The following is a 21,193-nucleotide window of genomic DNA, read 5'->3' as shown; positions in this document are numbered from 1 at the left end:
ATTAAAAATATACATCTATAAAATATAAAGTGTAGATATATCTATATAAAATACACATCACATATAACATCTGTATATAAATAATCCACATTTTTAAAATATATATGTAGATAGATACATACATACATATATGTAGATATAAGCACATATTAATTCATCAAGACTGGACTAAAAAGGTAAAAGAAAAGTCTGAAAAATATTGTTTGTGGGAAAATTTGAGTTTTTTGGTTTCCTCCTCAGTGTTCCTTGGCTGTCCATTTGAGGAATCAGGGATCTGTTGCCTGCCCAGACTGGTATGGTGAGCAGCCTGGAAACTTTTGTTTCCTGTGGCATCTCTCCAGTCACATTTGGAATAAGGTGAACCTGAGAATATTATCTCTTGTGCTTTTTGCCGGGCAGGCTGATGAGAATTATGCAGCCAAGGAGCTTGTTTAAAAAAAAAAACCAAAAACCAAACAAAACCAAAACCAGTGTACAGCATAATCAAGACCTTCTGGTGAAATTTTTACATTGAAAATGCGTTCTTTTTAAATTAGTTTTTTATCAGGGAATCATTCTAATAGAAAAGTCTTGAACAGTTCTGGAGTCCAGTCACCCCAGCAATATAAATGCACTTTGTAAGATAAACAGCATATTAAAATTCAAGTATACCAGTAAGGTAGAAGGACTTTGATTACATACTACACACCCCTTTGCCTTTTGTCTAATTTTAATAGATCACATAGCTGGCATTTTAGAACCACCATATGACTCTTAACATTATAGAAAAATGACCATATGATGTAACATGATCCTTTTGATCTTTCAAAAGACTGTTAATAAAAAGTAGATGATATTCAGGGTGATGCTGCATGGGTTACTTTTTGAAGAAGGAGGATAAAATATTTTCAGCTTGATTCATGCTCTGTATCCGAGTTTATAGGAGCTCCATCCTTCAGCTTTACACCGTGTACACACTTTCAAGGAGCTGCTTCTTTCCTGATATACCGTGCTGTTTCGACAGCAGCAAGACAGACTTTCTGGCAGTTTAGTCCAGTGTCGAGCAGTCTCTTGCCTTCCCGCTTCATCTTTGATCTTCTTTGCCCGTTTCAGTTGAATATTTCACTTCACTTTCAGTGGGAGAGCATTTGAGAACCTTTAGTATTATAACTTATACTGACTTACTAGGTTCCCCTCCACCTTTGAGGACCATTTCTTAAGTGTTTTATCCTGCCTGCAACTGCACACCTTCCATCACCTCCCTGTCTCGGTGGAACACAGCATATAGCTCCCCAACACCACTGACTGTGCTGCACAGCCACATGACACAGCACAGAGTCCTGGTTCCTGCAACCAGCATGGCTGTAGTACAGCTGTGGTGTTCCCCATCAGCACCTCAAGGTCAGGACAAGCTTTACTCTTTCTGTAGCTTCCTTCTCAATACTACCCCAGCTACCTCTGTGCCTTTCTGGGCAGTCTCAGCATGTTGATTCCATTTTCTCACAGCATTTAACCAAGGGACCAGCAATGGAAATTACCCACTGTCACCATTTCATATCTGCTGTGTTGGCTGGTGTTTCCCTGGTTTGTGAGAGAAAAGGTCGGGGCTTGATTTCCACCTGGAAGTCAGTTTGAAAAGTCTAGCTGATTTCTAAGGATTTTGAACCAAATATGTTTATATCATCTTACCTCTGTTGAACAGGATTTGCTTGACCAGCAGCATCTGCCTTCCCTTTCCCTATGCATTAGGTGGAAAGGGAGAGCTCAGCATGATACCGGAGGCCAGAAGACCTGTTCGTGGCCCAGGTCCAGTGCTGCAATTGCCTCCAGGACTGCAATACAGGGCTGTAGCTTCAGCAGCAGTGGGATTTCCTGCCTGCTCTGCAGGCAGGGTTGATCTCCTCTGTAGTTCATATGTTCCTTCCCTGCCAATGCACTGTGGCTGGGCTTTTTAGGCGACTGCCATGGCTCCTCTGAGGAGTCAAAGCTGTGAGACCATATCGGGGAAGACTGCTGGTGGGAGCATTATGGCCGTGGAAAGGGTCTTGGGAGCAGACAGCTGAGAACTGGAGGCTTTCAAAACCTCCCTTTCCAACCCTCTGGCAAATAAACATCCTAAATGCTGTGGTGTTAAACTTATACTGTCTGGTTTACACACGTCTGCTGCTTTAATGCAGGCACATATTTGTTAAACCTTTGAGTGGATAAAAAATTACTGTTTTAAGCAAAATCGGTTTATTTTCGTGATTGAAGGATGTTACCCACAGACAATTATCTGGTACGATGGAGGGCAGCAGGTACATATTTGTTTATACGTTTAGAAGAGTGGCTAGACTTTAGATGTGTTACAGTTCACATCTGTAATAATGGGACAAGCAGTAAGGAAATGGGCATCCATGCAAAGCTTTAATGGGTCCAGCATATCCAGTGCTAATTGAGAAGGAAAACCCAAAGTCATTAGGAACTTGATGCACCTGGTTTATGAGCTGTTAAAGTTCTCTTTTTTTTCCCTTTCATTTGTCACGTTAATTTGGAAACTAAATTTACCCAGTCATAGTGGAAATGATGCTTTACTGACGTTGACACATCCATCAATGCTTTCAAGCCTGTCTGGAAAGTTTGAAAGCAGTCTGTAGGCTGACATTTCATGAATTTGCTAGTGGATGGAGGCCCAAGTGAGTAACAAGCACAGAGGGAAAGCATTCTAGCAAGCATTTCCAGACAGGGGCTTTATGTAAAAAAACAAAGTGCCATCTGTCTGTGGGCTACCTTATCAACAACTCGGCAACGTCACTGAGATTAAGTTGTTTGATCTTTCTAATTGTTTTGTAATTGTGTTGTTTGCGGTAGAAGAGCTACGATACAGTACAGCAAGGCAGAGCCTCCAGCCTTTTCAGCCAGTGGTTAAGATGCATTCTATTCATTCTTTTTTCCAGCTCACTGTCCGTGTTGATTGTACTATGTATCATTTTACCCTTTACAATATAAATGCACTAAGGTTTTATTTGACATATCATTTTTCTCACAAACTTCTTAGTTTAGTCAATGCAGATAACCATTTCTAGATTCCGTCATTTCAGATAAGTTGACAAAAAAATTAGTGGAAGACCTTATCAAAAGATGGGCTATTGTGCCAGGCACAAATGTAGCAACTTCAGCAAAACATCCTATGTCACATTTGCACCATATGTCCAGACATTGTTAAGAAAGGTAGCTGTAAGTGAAATATAATGCAATATACTAATGACTAGATAGATAAAAATATAAAAACTGTAATTATTATGATATTACTATAATTTATTACAGTTCTCAAAGAATTTATGGTCATATAAGAGAGCACTATGTCAGCATTACTCTGAAGTTATATGTCAGAGAATTGAACTCTGCTTTTATATTGAATGATTCCTTTACGCCCTCTTAAGACTGAAGTACTCTTCTTATTATATAGTCATCATGTGCAGATGTGCTATTTATAATTGGCAGGCACAGAGGCAATGCTGAACCCCTTATTGGTATTTAGTTTGGTAAAGTAGCAATAATCATGCATCCCATTCAAGTCTCACGTTGCCCCTTGGTTTGAGCCTTCTTCTTGCCTCTCTTCAGGACTGCTGTGCTAGCATGGGAAGACCTTTCTCCCTTGAAAGCTTCTCCCATCTACTCTATACTCATGCTATCTGCTTCAGTGGACTAGCAGAAATTGCTTAACACTTCTCTGATAGACTGAATACCATCACGTGTTTCTTGTAAGTGCTGCCAGTCTATAAAGACAGGACTAGAGCACTGTGGTTTCTGCTTCTACTCAGAAGAATTGTTGGAAAATGCAAAACTGTAAGACACAAAAGCGATCTGTGACTATCAGAGTTTCTGCTTTCTCCGTTCTCTGCCACTTCCTTAATAATGCAAGAAATTTGATGTTGTGTCAACAGGCTTAGGCACCTGTTTACATCCTTAGGCTGTGTGAATCCCAAAGGATGCACCATTTTATAGTAACTGAAATTATCTGGCAGGAGGCCTTACCCTGGCCGTATATTTGACATATCCCCTATGCAAATGTCTAAAAGAATAGAGGCATAAATTTGCTGTTTAGTAATGATACATTGTCAGGTGTCAAAAGCAACATACAGGTTTTAGCCCTGTAGCACAGCATATCTTCTGTTGCAGAAACACTACTCAGCTACCTTAATAGACAAAGGTGCATTTTCCTATGGAACTTAACAGTGAGTCTAAGCACGTCAGGGCTTTCCTAATGAAGCCTCTGATTCATTGCCTGGGTAATGCATCACATACATGACCTGTGCTGCTGTAACAGTAATAAAAATCATGATGGGATGCTTCTTCCATATAACTCTGCTATCAGGAGGGTCACCTTTCTTTAGTGGGAATTTTTCTGAGTCCACATTGGATCTAGTATAACAAATTTCTTCCTAACTGCCAGACTGTGAACCCAGTCAGGTTGCTGGAGAAACTAGTAGCTGTATGCTTGCTCTTAGTACGTTTTGTGGATAAAAAAAAAAAAAGGCAAAAAGTTTTGAGGTGCACTCTGAATTGAGCTAGACTTCATTAATTCAGTCACTGTAGAAATTTGCCCGTATTGTCTATTCCTAAGAGATTTTATAGCAAATGAGACAAGTTATAGCAATATCCCTTATTTCATAATCTGTGCATTGCATCTGTCATAAAAATCTGCATGTTTGCATTATTTCATATTTTTGCCAGTTATTTTGTGTTTTCTATCCATGTTCAATTTGCATTCATTAACTCATAGTTTGCTGGTAAGTGTGTTCTTTCTATACATGTTCAAATAAATTCTTTAATTCAATTTCTCTGTTTCTTCTCATACAGTCTCACAGCCAGATATGCAACTCAGTCTAATCACAGTGGAATTGCAACCAGTCAAAAAAAGGCTTCTAGGTCAGTTAAATATCTCTAATTTATTGCTTGTTAGTGATACTCAAGCAAGTATATGCCCATTGATATTTTATCCTTTGGACAGAAGCAGACATTAAACAATGTGTATTTATGTTCTGTGTGCAAGCTTTTCAAGAATGAGCTTTGCCATGGGAAAGCCTTGTATGGACTGGAAGGAGCTGATTTGTACTGTATATTAGTAATGTTTCTGGTTGTTATGTATCCTGCATCTTTGTATCCTGCACGTAAAATATTGGATGTGAAGGATTAGTTGGTGATTTTAGTGCTCTCTACTCTCTGGCTCAAATCCTTATTTTAGTCGCGAGTGAAAAGAAGTTTGGGAGTCCGTCCCAGTTCCCACTAGATGTTTTGCATGTATCACAAACCCACCTGAAAAGTTGAGTTCACAGAGCCAAGTTCACGCAGAAGCACAATAGAGCAGAAGAAAGGAACCACTTCCAAGACTTCTGCTCCATCAAGACTAGCCTGCACACAGTCCCCACTACGAGATGCTTTGTTTTGGCAGTGAATTTGACAGAGCTGTGTGTAGGAGCTGACCCGTTTCAGATTTCATCAGTACTTTTAGTTTATCATTTCCATGAGCACTAAAATCTACAAGCCAGATTGCAGAAGAAAGAAACTGAGGTCTAAAGTTTCTAACTTTTTTTTTTTTTTTTGGGGGGGGGGGGTGTATAATTAATGTGATCATTAATTATGCGTTTGCTGTACAGTTCATTGGTGAGAACAATGAACTCTAAATTGCGTAATTTACGATAAAGATTGCATTTTGCGGTACAGCGCACTAACACAATTCGAGTTGCTGGTGATAGCTTGGAATGAGCTATACCATGGTCCAGTTGCTTTGCACCTGCATTATAGGTCTTCAGTTTTCCTTACTGCTGATGCTCCTGTCTTGTCCACATTCAACATGTCGGGGTTAACAGTCTTATTGTCTAATACTTTAAATCTGTGGCAGTGTTTCCGAAGCCTGTTCAGAGGTATGTGGTTTGTCCCTTATTTGTTACTCTCCTCTTTGCATTTCCTTAGCTGCTTAACATGATTCTGCAAGAGCAATTTAAAACCTGATTTCAATTAAAAAAGATAGCAAATGAGGTAAACTGGAAAGTGTGTAGAGCAAATGACCTCATGTATAATGTGCTTACTGTGGCAAGTTCTCGAATTCTGGCATGCAGAATATATGCAGAACTATTTTATATTTTAGCAGAACAGATGATTTTCCAGTGTTGCACATGCCTTCTCATTCCTTTTTTCATTACCTTTGACAAACGATCTCAGAGCTCTTACTGCCTGTCAAATTAGGGTAATGAGAAGGAGCAAATGGATTTTTAAGTTTGTTTTAGTGCATTCTTCAGGGAACAGAAGATCACTCGAATTCATGGGTCACAGTAAAGGTTAGCGTGCTTACAGCTGCAGAGCAGAGACAGTCTGCTCTGAGCTCAGCACAGAGACTAGCAGGGCAGGCTGGCGGCCAGAAGGAGCCATAAAAATAACTAATGGATTAGCTCTCTGAGGCTTAAATTGGTAAAGGAAGAGAACATGGAGCTGTTTACGTATGTCCGCTAATGAAAATGAAATTATTTGAACATTTCTGTTATACCAGTATATTAAACCAAAAAAAGTTTGGAAGAAATCTAACATTTTGTTATTCTTTGTAATGTGATCTTTTTCTCCCTTCTGATGCTGCTCTACCACAATATAGTGAAATTAACAGAATTCAATAGCTCTGGTATATTTTGTGTTGCCACTATTAAAATCATCATATCATTCCAGTAAGTGTGAAACAGAAGATAGATATTCTTCTCCTACGGCAAAAGCCACTTGCTGATTTGAGCATTTAATTTTGTCTATCAGATAACAAAACTGGAAAGGAGTAGGGGTGCCCACAAAGATGCTGCAGAAAGTCTGAAGTAAGCACATGTTAAAGAATCTTACCTCAGAGAACAGATTGAGACAGAAAAAAAGATGTAGGCTTACACACGCCAGGGACGACAGACTCTACATTTTTTTTTCATTAGTATAGCCACACAGCAAAGTTCAGATGGTGGCAGCAAATACTAGCAAATGAACTGTATAGTCTACATTATATACTTCTATGTAAAAGGTATACATGCATCTGTAGTGTCTACCTAAAATTTGTGTTTTGAATATTTTTCATTTAAAATAATAAAGTGGAAGTGCTTCAGCTAATAACCAAAGAAGGTAACTAATAGCCAGCTTTTATGCTAAACAAAGCTGTGAAACATTTACTAGAGTAAAAGATACTAAATATTTCTCAACTATGTATTCTTGTGCTTTCTAATCAATTTCTGTAACATTTCCTCTTCAGAAGTGACAAATTTAAATAAAAATTGATGTTGCACTTTAATGGTTTGTTAGGCTGAATCTGTTTTAGCAATGTTAATGGCAAATGCAAAGCATCTTTTTACATGTCTTGTGACTCTAGAAAGCATCTTTTTCCCTTTTGTGTGTGTAAGGATAAGCTTTTATTTTCAGTTGCGGAGTCTGACTAATTTGAATCCTCCTGTTCATTGTTGCTTACCTGAAATCAATGTTTTCAGTTGTTGGTTTTAAATTCTGGTCTGATATTTGCATACTGCCTCCTCTATATATTGCATTACAGCAAATGACCTGGTTTCTGATTATGCCATTCCAGGCTCCCAGGACCCTCGAGGGTGCCAGCTGCAGGCAGCAGTACCAAAGTCCAGGGAGCTTCTAATTTAAATCGAAGAAGCCAGAGCTTTAACAGCATTGACAAAAACAAACCTCCACAATATGCAAATGGAAATGAAAAAGGTACGTGATTAAAAGTTACTAAGCTTACTCTACATAACATACAAGAGGGGAAAAAAATCATCAAATAAACCCATCCACAAGGGTCAACGAAGTGAATGTATTGTTTAGATTTGGTAAGGAAGATCTATGGAGATAGGGCTCTGAACTGGGACTTGTGATTGAGTTGGGATTAAAGTTTAGAACTGAAAACTTGCAAGATGCTACTACATTTTATCCCTCTTTGATGGAAATATCACCAGGTGATTTTTCTGAAGTAAAAATGAGTCCATATCAGACACTTATAATCTTGGTCCATATTCAAGTCTACTCATAGACTACCCAGAGCAAGACTGCTGTAATTTTCAGGGGACTTTGAATCTTAGCCTCTAATGGAGAAGAATCAGAATATTATAGTTGCATCAGAATATTACATGCATCTATTCCTTCAGAACCTTACCTAGCATGTATATATAAGTCTGAATAGAGGATTGGAAATTAAGTCAAATGTAATGAAATTTTGCAGGGATTTGAATTCAGTGTTCATGTTCTATTACCTCCTTTAAATATGAACTTGCATTATGGAAACAAACTTGAGTTTGGTTCCCTGGGTCCTTCCGTTTCTCCCACCCTGACACTGTTTCCTGGAAAATGTGCCTCTTTGGGCTTTATCTCAGAAAGAATAATGTAAAAATTCAGCTTTCTGAGTTGTGTAACTAATCCAGCCCCTTCCCCCCGCCTTCTTTCTCCCTTTGTGTAATGAACAGCATTTTATTCATATCTTTGGGTTAGAATACAGTTGAAAATGATACAATATACATAGTACCCGTTTGCATCCTTGGGGTCTGTGGGAGGAACAAGTATGCAGTGAATGTTCTTCATCCAAGCAACAGGCAGCTATCCAGATTTTTTTACAAAATTCTGATGAACACACTTTGCCCCTAGCTGTATCTGAAGATATAAAACCATCCTTTCAGTTGTTGTTCTTTATTTTTACTATCAGGGTTGAATGTTTTAGATAGTTCTATAGTGGGATTTATTTTATCAAGGACTTGTTTATGCCAAGACATCCAAGCTAAAATGAGAAAGTGATCAGAGTGAAAACTTAGCAGACACTGTATAGTCACAAATGCAATAGTGAAGTTATGAAGTAGGAGATGTGGCTGCTTCAGTGAAGGTATGTACAGCAGTTTAGGTTTTAGAATTGCTTATGTTGACACAAGTTTGCTACTGAAATATGTGAGAGTGAAATGATTCAAGGTGAGACATGCTTGTAGATATCAATATTCTTAGCTCGTTACTTGGAAACTGTCTTTTGACTGCTAAGGTTTGCACTGTGTTGCACATTTATGTGGCTTTTTGCATGGTGGATTTCTTTACTTTTCCATTTCTTTGCAGCAGAGAATGAGAATCTAGATGAGATTTTTAGTGAAGTCATCACTTGGAAGAGGATAAGGGGTGGCTTTGTTTGTGTATAAACATTCAATTCATTTTACAGGATATAGAAAACATAATGTTGCATAACTACAGAGTACTATATTTGAGATGTTTCTGTCTGCTCTTTCTTCTTTCAAAACAGCAGAATGGATGAAAGAACATTGATTTTATGTGAGAATATAAACAGAATATGAGTTTATTTTCAAGTTTAAAGCAAAAGTTAATTAGAGAAAATGACTGCTGTGAGTGCAAGGATAGCAAATTGATAGTTTTTTATAATACCCTAAAAGAACACATGAGAACCTGTGTTTGAATTCACCATGCTACTTCTTTGCCTAAAGAGAAAAACAACTGAGCCATGCTATATTTTAAAGTTAATGCCTATAATGGCTCATTTTTTAGTGTTACAATGAAATTTCCAAGTAATTTTTGGATTTTTTTTTAAAGTATTTGAGGATGTTCTGTAACCTGATTTTTTTTAAAAAATTTGTTTAGAAACAAACTTCAACCCTCACAATAGTAATAGTAATAATAACAAAACTTTTTTTTTTTTTTTTAAATGTCACTATACATTGAAAAACTGATTTTTCATTACACTGTGGCCCACATAATAAACCTTATATTTCTAATTTTGCTTCTGATACAGATGCTTGGAATAAGACAACTTTAACAGCTTCCATTGAATGGATGTACAGTCCATACACGCAAATTTATGAGACCTAGACTATATAGTAAATAGTTTGTAATTCTGCACTAGTGTTGCATAAACTGAAGCAGAAGAAGAGATGACTTGTGCTAGGTAAATAGTCATTAGAGGTTGGGACCTCCAGACCTCTTCAAAGGCAGACCACTTTTGTTATGTCTTTCTGTGCTGTACACCTTCCCGTATGTGCTATAAGGAGACCTCAGGAAAAATATAGAGCATAACGGGTGTTTTTTAATCCAGTTACATGCAATACTTGAAATCCATTCCTGCATAACGCAGTTTCTTCAAACTCAGTCACAGTGGGGAATAGATATGTAGTCACAGAGTTAAAGGAGACCTGAAGGTGATCCAAAATAAGATGTGATATGGGCCTTTTATTTTGTCTTTCATTATTTAGTATATCATTAATTTTATCTCCATTAAATGTTGCTTAGAGAGTAGTTCACACAGTAAAAAACATAGCTCCCCTGAGTGAATACAGGTTTGCCCTTTGTTGGGTACAGCCTGGTTTTCATGCACAGACCTGACCCATTGCTGTGGCACAGGTAGCTGTGTGTAGCTGTGGTTAAGTCAGGAACACACCTGCACTAGCACAATAAACATGCCTCTAGCTGAAACTCATCTGTGGAGCTTTAGTGAGCTGATTTTTTTTTTTTTTTGATTTTTTTTTTGCTGGACTTTGCAGTTTATGAATGGGTTTCAAAGAACACATATTTTTTACAGGTCATATCACATCTATCTGCTTCTTACTTAATAAAATAAAGATGAAAATAAAACGATGAAAATGAAAGTATTTGAATGAAGTAATTATTCACATTTCTAATAATGTGGATACCTAGGGCGTTTTGAGTCCGGCAAAGAAGTAATGTTCTAATTCAAGTCAAATTTTAAAAACAAATATTATAATTTAAGAGCTTAGAAACATTGTATCTGAACACTGATAAGAGTCTCTATGTCATGGAGTTTAATTGCCCGCTTTTCAATATAATTTAATAATATTAAATGGTGTTTGTGTATTGTCCAAATTCAGTTTCAACAGTATTTGGTTATTTTGCCCATACCGATTCTGAGAAACTCTGTCCTGGAACTCCATTGTCTGATGATGCAAATCGTTGCTCATCTGTCGCCAGTACATATATCTGTGGTGCTGTTCTCCTCCTGTGCTGATAAGGGGTAGCTACTTTCTCATAGACAGCTGGAAAGGGACAGTTGAATGAGCTGAATTCTTTTAATCTTACCAGACAGACCTCCCATTCCTCCAAACATCCTCATAGCAATCCTTGCATCTCTTCCGTTTTCTACTAACCTTTTTTATTGCGAGCAACTAAAATTGGATATTCTAATCTGGGCACCTGCCTGCTACAGAATATTTAATTTATCAGTACCTAAGTGTGCTGCAGTGGGGGAGCTGTGGGCACAGAAGTCCTGTCTTCTCCAACGACACAGAACACAGCAAAGTTCACAGACAAGAAGACAGAGGAGGTTAATTTTATATTGGGCCAAAGTTTAACCCCTAATGAGTCCTTTGTTTGTGCAACAGCCTGTGAATGGAAAATGTCCATCCGATTGTCATGGCCTTGCTGGGTTGTGGTAGAAATGTCTCTTTTTGAACTGAACACCTGGGGGTGTTGCTGCTCTGCTTTTCCAGTGCAGGTTGCGCTGGGCGTTGAAGCACTGGGCTCTCAAGAGGAATACAAAATCGTTTTTACCACAAGCTGATTATGCATCTCAGCAATAAGGGGCTTAGGCCCTAAACAGAAGCCTATCTTCTTGTAAAATTTAGGTTATAGAAATATGAAAACCTTGTCATAGGTTGGGTTCACTCTGTATCAAAATCACCACAAGGTGGGGACAGATTTCACGTAATGAACAGCTAAAGCTAAGTCCAACCGAACGTGCAATGAGCGATGTGCAGCTTCAAGTAATGCAATTGGGCTGGGGAGGAAATAAATCTTTATATCCCACGTCTTTAAACATACAGACAGGTTCTCAATATTTCTGGAGAGCAAGTGTGCCGTCCACATTCTTTGTGGAAATATTAAGGATACAGTTCAAATAGAAGATTAAAGGCAAGTTGAAGTTCTCTGTAATTTTTTGATGCCATTTATAGTTTGTGACATCGAGATCAAATAAGTACCAGTGGTTCCAGGAATCTGTGTTATTTTGCTATCTATGTAGAAGAACAAGCTGTTGATGAAACAGAAAATACTCTTCCTTTTATATCCTCCCCCCACACCCCCCCCTCCCCAATGAGTTTTAGACTATATAGAAGGAAATATGGCAAGGCACACATTCTTCTTTTTAATCAAAATGCTGCTTTTTTTTTTTTTTTTTTTTTTTTTTTTGGCAGTAAAACTAATAGCCTGAAGCCATACAAATGTTAACGCAATTAATACAGCAGAGTGTAGTGGCATCCCACTGTTTACAGAATGTTGCATGTATCCTGCATTAGCTTTGCATATTCTTATAGTGAATTGTTCTTCTACAAAACCATTGGGCCAGCTAAAGACCCCAATCCTCCTGTGTAATTAAGGCAAGCTTAGCGCAAGGCAAGATGTGTGCAAGACAGTCCTTGTGCACACCCAGTCCTGGGCTATCAGCCATGGGACAGATCCCTGGTATACATTAAGGAAGCCTGAGGCCTGCCGTAATTTCCAACAGCTGTCGTTGGCCCCAGGCTCTCTTCCAGGATCTGTGGCTCACTAGAAAATAATAGGGGCCCAGCCACAATTCCTGCCTTAGTCACAAGGGAGGGATCAGCTTTGCAGCTGCCCACCAAAGCTGCTCCACGTGCATGGTGCTACCTGGAGCATAGGGAATAAATTGTAACTTCACTCATCCCACCAAATGCTCTGAGGCAACCCTCACTAGTTAACGTTTTCTTGTCTGGTAACTGGACACAAGCAGAGCTGCTTGTAACCTTCTGTGAAGGTAGACTGAGCTCATGTAGTGCTGTGGGGTCTGCATATCAGGCTGAGGAGCACATGAAAAACTCTGGCCAGATGGAATTATACAGCATCTATTGAAGGTGGAGGCGAATGGCCTGCTGGGGTTTAGTCATTAAGAAAGTCAAAGCTGTTACATTTCTGTCATGTAACTTCAGACTTCCAAGTGGGTGGTCTAATCCGTACTAGGGCCTTAGGGCTGAGACCGCAGAAACGAAAATCGTGCATAACTTCAAACTCTACGCTGAAGGGACAAATGTCTTCAGTGTCCTTATCTACGACATTATTCAGACAGGGGGGCCCTGAGGCATGACTTCAGCTTCTTGTGTGTAGGCAACACATCAAGCACTCTTTTTGTCGTTACATGATGACATAAATGTAGTGAAGGTACCAGAGCCATGCAAACACGCCTTCTATACCTGCCTCAGCTCCGGGACCAAAGCAGCTATTGTTGTACCCATGTAGGTGATATATCACTGTAACTTTCAAGCACTGACACTGGTGAAATTGTTGATATATTTTTGCCCACCTATGAAGGTGCACTGGGATAAGTTCCTGAAGTCAGCTATCAAAAGTTGTTAACTGTACTGAAAATCAAAGAAAGTATAGTGACCTGCCATTTTTTGCTTTTATGAATATTGATTGTATCCATTTAATTTCAATAGTACTCAGTCCTCCTCCTCCCGCCCAAAACCTTAGCTTTCTAGCACATATTTTGCTTTCACTAAACATCAAAACCATCTTTCTCTGGTTTTGTTTTTCTTCCAGTATTATAGCTTTTTTTTTTTTTCTTCCATATCTCAGTGTTTTATTATTAACAAGTGATTGGAATAATTTCTTTATGACTTATTAAAGATGAAATCTTTAAATTGGAAGGCTCTATTTGCATAATGAAATGGTTACAAGTAAGGTGTTTCCAAGGCTGTCTTGAGCTCATGGAAGTTTTAAACAACACAGTGATGGTAGGAGGAAAAAAAGGCATTTTCAATTAGGATCCATGATCCATGCGCATGTAAATTGTGTAACTGTGTTTGCATGTCATAGGAGTATGGTATCACCTTCAAGCAGGAGATGGGAGAATAACTGTACCATTATGGTTCTTTCTGGTTTTTAAGCAGATTCACCAAAAGGCCCAAACCCATCTGCAGGCATGAATGGAAATGTGCAGCATCCCACCAGCACCGGGCAGCAGCAGGTCTCTGCCATACCCTCTCCAAGTGCCAGCAAGCCTTGGCGCAGCAAATCCATGAATGTCAAACACAGTGCGACCTCTACCATGCTGTCCGTGAAGCAGCCTAGTCCTGCAACCTCCCCTACTCCGTCTTCAGACAGGCTCAAGCCACCCCCTTCTGAATGCGTGAAGCCCCCTTCATCTGGACAAAAATCTATGCTGGAAAAATTCAAGCTGGTTAATGCTAGGACTGCTCTGAGACCTCCTTTGTCACTGAGCTCAGGACCCAGTGACAGTGGGAGAGAGGATGATACCTTTTCAGAGTGTGGTGAAATGGATGTCTTAAGTGGTGGTGTGAACAGTGGCGGCTCCACAAGCAGCAGTCCTAAAGTATCACCGAAGTTAACCCCTCCAAAAGCTGGAAGCAAAAATCTCAGCAATAAAAAGTCTTTGCTACAGCCAAAGGACAAAGAGGAAAAGAATAGGGACAAAAACAAAGTTTGCACTGAGAAAACGGTCAAGGAAGAGAAGGACCAGGTCACTGAAACATCTACAAAGAAGAGCTCAAAAATTGCAAGCTTAATCCCAAAAGGAAGCAAGACGACAGCAGCCAAGAAGGAAAGTTTAATACCGTCTTCTAGTGGGATCCCGAAACCTGGATCAAAGGTGCCGACAGCAAAGCAGGGCGCTTCATCCACGTGCACGGGAAGTAAGGAGGTTGAAAAACTGAGGACTACAAAAGGAAACCAGTCCCAATCAGCACCAAAATCTCAACTTAGTGAGAAGGCTTCACCTTCCTCTGGTCTTGCTTCTTCTGAAGGGAAAGAACCAAGCGCAGCTCTCACCCCGGGGTCCTCCGCGGCTCTGTCAGCCTCTATGGCTGCAAGCAGCGGCCAAGGCACAGGAAATGGTGTCGTCCAGCTTCCTCAGCAACAGCAATACAGTCACCCCAACACTGCCACAGTAGCTCCTTTCATTTATAGGTAAGAAGAGAATTGGGTTTGTGTTACCATTTAGGAAAGAGAGATAAAACAGATAGAGCAGTGGTGGATCACACTGTTCTGTTTCTTATCTCTCAGCTTCTGTCACAGCATCATGCATGTGTTTTCTTAATATTATTTTTTAATTAATGTTACTGTATGAACAATTTCTTCCAAGGACTCTGAGTCTCTACCTTGTACAAAAGCAATCCACTGCAAGTATTTGCCATTTAAAATTCAGGATATTTTGGTTAGAAGTACAAATCACAAACACTCTGTGCTGCTTTTGAAATGTCACAGCTGAGTCAGGTTTCTAGTGCGAATATTCTACTTTGCAATTTAAAAACCTCAACATTTATCTGCTGGTTTTCAATAATATTTGCTTAAAATACACTGTTCGCTTAAAAAATCCTAAAATAAACTGCTGATGTATGTAACAGTACTAGTAGGATATTAGAGGAAAAATCATACACAAACTTTTGCAAGTATTCAAAGACATTTCAACATTTTGGGTGTTTCAACTTTTTGGGCAGGGAGAAAAGGTTGCTGTTTGCAGGTCCTTTTCCTGTTTAGTTTTATACCTGAACTAGGTATAGATTAACTCAATGGAGTTAGTTAATTTTGAAAGGTGTTACAAACTTTCTGGATGGCCACGGCTCTTGAATAGATGAATGAACAGTTAAATGTATCAAACTTTGTCTGAATTTGTTTTGCTACATGATAGAGCAACTGAAGAAAAGCTGAGAGATTTCATTGTTGTACAGCTCAGAAGACAGAGTAAGTGTAGAAAGACTGGCAGGCTTGTTTGAGTGATGGTTTCAGATGTCAACTGTTAGAGGGCTTTAGCTGCAGTTGTGGGTAAATTTAACGTCTGATAAAATGATAAATACATTGTTAAGCAAAATATACTGGCAGTTTTTGTTAGTGAGTAGTACTCTAGATAATCTTGGCTAAAGATTAAAGAGGTGCTGAAGTACGCTCTGAGGGAGTATATATATCGTTACACACAACTAAACATAGCATCAAAACCAATCTGGATGAGTGATAAGCTGTTTAAGTTAATTCTGAACAAAAGCTGTTCAGAAAATCATATGGGAGGGGAAAAAGGCATAATATAGGTTCTATTTATTCTGATATGCAGTGGGTAGCCTCTTGAGTTTCAATTAAATATATCACTGAATGTGCTTAATATGCATGTTTCTTTATATCTATCTGGAAGAACCTCAGTGATACAGACGATTTGCAGCGTGGTACATAGGATGGCCTACATATATGTTAGGGTGCATATATAAGGAAAGAGGAAAAGAAGCCATGTTTTGCCTTTGGATGCATGTGCTATTTAATGGCAATTTTACCACATATTGATGTCATTTCATTGCATGACAGAGATATCTTACAATTCTTTTAAGCTTCATCATGAAGCAAAATGTATTTTGAATTTTAAAGGACGATAGAAGCAGGCATCTTCCAGTAAAATTTGGTATTAATAATCATCTGTTTGCTTCAAACAAACAGCAAAGGAGACTGTATTTGAAGTTAAATCCGACATGAAAATAAAATTCTCAGAGCCGAGGCCTCATCTCAGAATGCCATAAACCCAGAGTAATAGACTGACTTTGATGAGGTTGCTTCAATGTGTATCTCTGTAACTGAGAGCAGAATCTGCCCCAAAAATGCACAGTATACTACTTCCTTACAATTCTCAAGGGCTTTGTAATAGTACACAATGATTTCGTAGAAGAGTATAGATATAACTAAGGATAAAATATCCGAATTTCCAAAGTCAGCGTATTATTTTTGTGGACATATGGCAAGCGGAAGTGTGCATGATGCTGGGGTACTGTATTTACATTTTCTTGCTCTTAAACATAACTGTTTTCTGAGCAGTCACCACAATTTATACACAGAATTTTCAGAAACGCTTATTAGCTGCTAGAACAGCTTTATAGATCAATGAGTTCATAAACAATAGTTACCATTCAGACTAACGGGGGTTTTTACAGCTAGAAGAATACCTAGGCTCTGTGAGTTTGTACTGCAGTTCTTGTAAAGAGTTTCAATACAACTTAGTAAAAATGCAATGCATTTTATCCAGAATAATAATAGTGCAATATACTGCTGTGATCAGTTTAGGCTATTAGCACAAGGCTAAGTAAGCTGGTGCTTTTTCTGGTTTGTTGCTGATAGCTGCAGGTATCATGCATTTTGCAGTGTTTGACTATTACCCAAGAGGATATTACTGTAGATTAGTGAGTAAAAGAAAGTATTCTGAAGAGTTTCTTTGTGGCTAGCATGTATTTTGCTTAAATGGGGAATGCAATGCTGTAACAATTATCAACTCTTATGTTTTCAAGGAGTTGTGTATTTTTATTAATGCACAGTAGATAGAAAATACTGTTTCACTAGGAGGTTCTGAAATGATACATTGCACGATTCAGCTTTGCACTCTTGGTGCTTTGTCCTATCTGATATCTCATTGTATTTTTATGCCTCTTTAACACCATGCATGGAAATTCATGTGGGATTATTACTTCTCTTCAAAGGATAGCAGCAACAGTCAGAGTTGCATTTGAGATAACCTAAAGGGTATAATTTAAATTCTTCCATCCTCCTCAGCAAGTGATTACTTATTTTCAAATGCAGTTTGAATGTGTTATTTACAGCCCCTTATCTGTCCCCTCTGAAGTTGACTGCAAGTTCCAACTGATATAAGAAAGGCTGAAGTAGATGTAATTTAGTTGCCAGAAAGCTTGATAAGAGAGATACAGTGGGAAAAACAACTAAAAGGAAGGTGTAAGAGACTGTATAATTGTTTAACGTATACCAGTCACTACTCTCAATTACACATTCTTCTACACAGAAAGAATTGGAGAAAGATAGAAAATGTGCCGTATGCCAGAGTCCATTAGACTTATGTTGATATTTGCTGTAGAATTTAGTTATCTTCCTAGTGATGCTTAGATTTCAGATGGAAATGAGTGATGCAGAAGCTTAGTGCTTACTGGATTACAGTGAAAACAGGAAAAACAAAAGGCATTAACGAAAAAAAAAAAAAAAAAGAAGCCTGAATCTTTCTCTTAAAATCCTAGCAAGAGAATAACAGGTTAATTGCTCAGTATTTGGAGTTCTTAGCTTTCCTATACATTGCTCAAATGTGTAATATAACCCATAATTCCAAACATTTTCTTTCACAAAGAGCCTGTTGTATGCAATCATTGCTTTTAGTGAGCCAAATTGTGTAAGTTTGTGTTATTTCCATAAAATGGGAAACAAGAGTTAATAGCGACTTCAGGAGTAACAAAAATGTCACTTCACTCCATGGGGCAGATCCTTAGTTGCTGTAAATCATCATAACCCTATATGAAGTATGTGACGTTGTCAATTAACATTTGCTGTGGATTTGCTCAAACAGTAAAGGAATATTTCAATAGGAGAACGTTAATTTGTAACTGGATGCATGTACTGCAGTTTAGCTTTATTGTGTTGACTCCTCCAGTAACCGCTGTAGGAGCTTAGTGGGTCTCTTTTCCATGGCTAGAATATAGAATCTGAAGTGCCCAAATCCCAGGGGCTGTGCCGCTCAGGAATTGCTTATTGCCTGAAATGCTGAAAGCATAGAAACTGCTGGAGAGAATTAGCTGACCACTTACCACCCTGAGCTGCGCTTCTATGTTGTGCATTGCTTAAATTTCAGTTCTTCAGCTAAATTTGTAGTTGATAGCAACATCTGGAAGAAGTTTCAGCACTGTCTGAATCGAGTCCTTGCAGAGATACTCTTTCAGTGCCAATGCTGGACTACAAAAACCAGTTTGGCACTCCTTTTGTCCCTGAAGAACAAGAAACTGGTGACTTTAGGTACGTAATAGATTGGTATAGAGAAGGTGGGACTGGATTCTTCTCTCAAATGAAGGGTGAAATGATAAGAGGTAACAGATGCAAGCTGCAGCAGGGCACATGCTGATTAAAAGTTAGAAAAGATATTTTTACCTTGAGGACGTGGAAATACTGGAACAGGCTGCCTGGAGAGGTTGTGGAAACTCTGCCCTCGAATATATTAGACCAACCAAACGAGGTTGTGAGCAACTTAATGTAACCAGACCTTCTTTGAGCAGGTCATTGGACCAGATGACGTCTAGAAATCTTTCTGATCTGAATTACTTTATGATTCTGTGAGGACTAAAGTATTCACTAGATAGAAGCAAAGAAAGGAAATATCAGTATAATAAATAAACACGTTACAAGGTACTAAAATCTTCTTCCTATCTTCTTTGCTATATGGCGATTGAAACAATTCTATTAGTAGACCATAGCTTCAAGGGGGCATGGGAAGTGCAGAGCGGTGACAGATGGGAAGGAGAATATAATCTTGTTGCACCTCTGGAGGCCCAGTGAAATTCAATTCCAGCTGCCTGTTCAGGATGTTTTTATACTGGCTTAGGGAAAAATTTAAACTACTCTTCAAGGATCCTGCTAACACAGCATCTGCAGGGTTTGTTGAAGCCATATTTGTGTCCAGTTTTAATTACTAGAAGCTACTTCTGGTCACTGATTGTGGAATGAAAATTAGGTTTTCAGTAAAAGACATTCTATCAGTTAATTGTGTTTGTTAATAATAGATTGTGCTGCTAAAAATACTGCAACTCTTTCTTTTAAAATCTGATGATTCAATGTTATGCTGCAGTGCTTTATTGATTTCCATTATTTACATTACTGTTGTGAAAATAAAACAATGGTCACAACCAAAATTTTGCAATTATAAGTAGCACTAAACATTACCACTCACCAGCTTTATTTGGAACAAAACCACAGTGTTTAGAAATATCCTCCCATTTTCTCATGCTTGATTTTCAAGTAATTGTGCAAGAAAAGTTTCCAGTGTAGAGGTGTTGGCTTAAGGGATGGTAAGAAGGATAATAAGCAAAGAAATCATTATAAACACATACTCGATTAATGCTTAGTTAAAACAGTAGTTTGATAATTCTGTCACTGGCTGTTTATGATCTGAAGTTATTCTTTTAAACTTCTAAATAGACAAATGTGGTCTTATTCCTTTGACTAAATAATCAGTAAAATGTAGGATGAAGGACCAAAAAGGATATTCTGTTCAGTCTGCTGTCACTGGTGCCATACTAACCCTTTCATAAACCAACTAAATTTTATTTTAAAACAGTTAATCCTCACTTATCCAATGGGAAGGTTCCTCCAGAAACTCACCCATCTCATTGTTAGAAATTATTTACAAGCCACATGATGAAATTGCATCCATTTATTACTTTGTTAATATTGTCCTTTAACTTAAAAGGTTGCTTTCCCTGGTTTTGATCGCTCTTTTTAAATATATGCTGGAATAATCCCATCCCCTTCCTTCTCTTTTGCAAGGCTAAACAAAATCGTCTCTTTCCTTTAGGAAGGGTTTTTACTTCCCCATGAGCAACGTAGTAGTCCTTCCCTGCAGCTGTTCCCAATTTAACTCACGTCTTGAACACGGGTGATCAAACTGCTCATATTCCAGATGTGGTCCTGCCAGTCTGTGACACTGACAGTGATACACATTCAAGACAGCTGCGCCTCAGAGAGATGTCAGAAGAAAACCCAACATATTCATCTGATATCTTTTGGAATGTTGAGTAAAAACCAAACAAATCTTTGGTGTTATCTGTGTTTATCTAAGGTTGGCTATTTCTTTAAAGACAGGAAATGACTGACTGTGTTAAAGAGCTTATTAAGTAGCGTTCCAAATTCTGTTCTTAATTACTCCTGTACAGGCTCATTTTAATCAAACTGAATGAGCTTGTGCAGGTGTGATTGAGAGCAGGATTTGTCCTATTAAAAGAGTTTGATGCTTTTACAAATAGGTAGCATGTAACTCAGTGGGTTGGGGACAAATATATTCTCTGATTGCCATGACTGAAATAGAAAACAGATTGTCCTGTTTTCATGATAGTTGCCTAAACTGGTGCATATATACAGCACTGGAAGAAATATCAACGGAGTTGCTTTGATTAAACTGAAATTCTTTTCACTTTCATCGATATCAAGAGAGATGCAAGAACTATTTTTTTTTAAGATGATGGGCTGCGAATGGCTAGAGGATAGAGGGCCATTCATTAAGGCCAATCTGTAAGGTTAACAAGAAGAACTTTTAATTTGCTGTTTGCTTGCCTTGAGCTTAATCTCCGTGCTGCAATCCTGCAGAGATCACTTGAGTCATTCATAGGATTAATATGTCCCACAGAAAGTAAAAGCCAGAAGTATAGGAGAAGACAAATATCATAGT

The 21,193-nt window shown here is 38.4% G+C and overlaps 1 protein-coding gene across 5 annotated transcripts in view; it reads left to right on the top strand.

Annotated features, from left to right (window-relative positions):
* Positions 1-21,193, top strand: part of NAV3 (neuron navigator 3) — a 410,369-nt gene that overhangs the window by 264,165 nt on the left and 125,011 nt on the right. For 3 of the 5 annotated variants that reach the window (XM_086471510.1, XM_086471485.1, XM_086471501.1), the window contains exons 6-8: positions 4,822-4,890; positions 7,562-7,701; positions 13,884-14,919. In XM_086471510.1, the coding sequence (XP_086327636.1) occupies positions 4,822-4,890; positions 7,562-7,701; positions 13,884-14,919 (1,245 nt within the window). Of the gene's footprint in view, positions 1-4,821; positions 4,891-7,561; positions 7,702-13,880; positions 14,920-21,193 lie in introns of all 5 variants that reach the window. The other 2 variants (XM_086471515.1, XM_086471493.1) reach the window with 1 other exon arrangement.

This window comes from Leptosomus discolor, chromosome 1 (genome assembly GCF_034619465.1).
Source record: "Leptosomus discolor isolate bLepDis1 chromosome 1, bLepDis1.hap2, whole genome shotgun sequence".
Classification (NCBI taxonomy): Eukaryota; Metazoa; Chordata; class Aves; order Leptosomiformes; family Leptosomidae; genus Leptosomus; species Leptosomus discolor.
The sequence above is the reverse complement of the archived record's forward strand: the minus strand, read 5'-3'. Positions and strand labels throughout refer to the sequence as shown.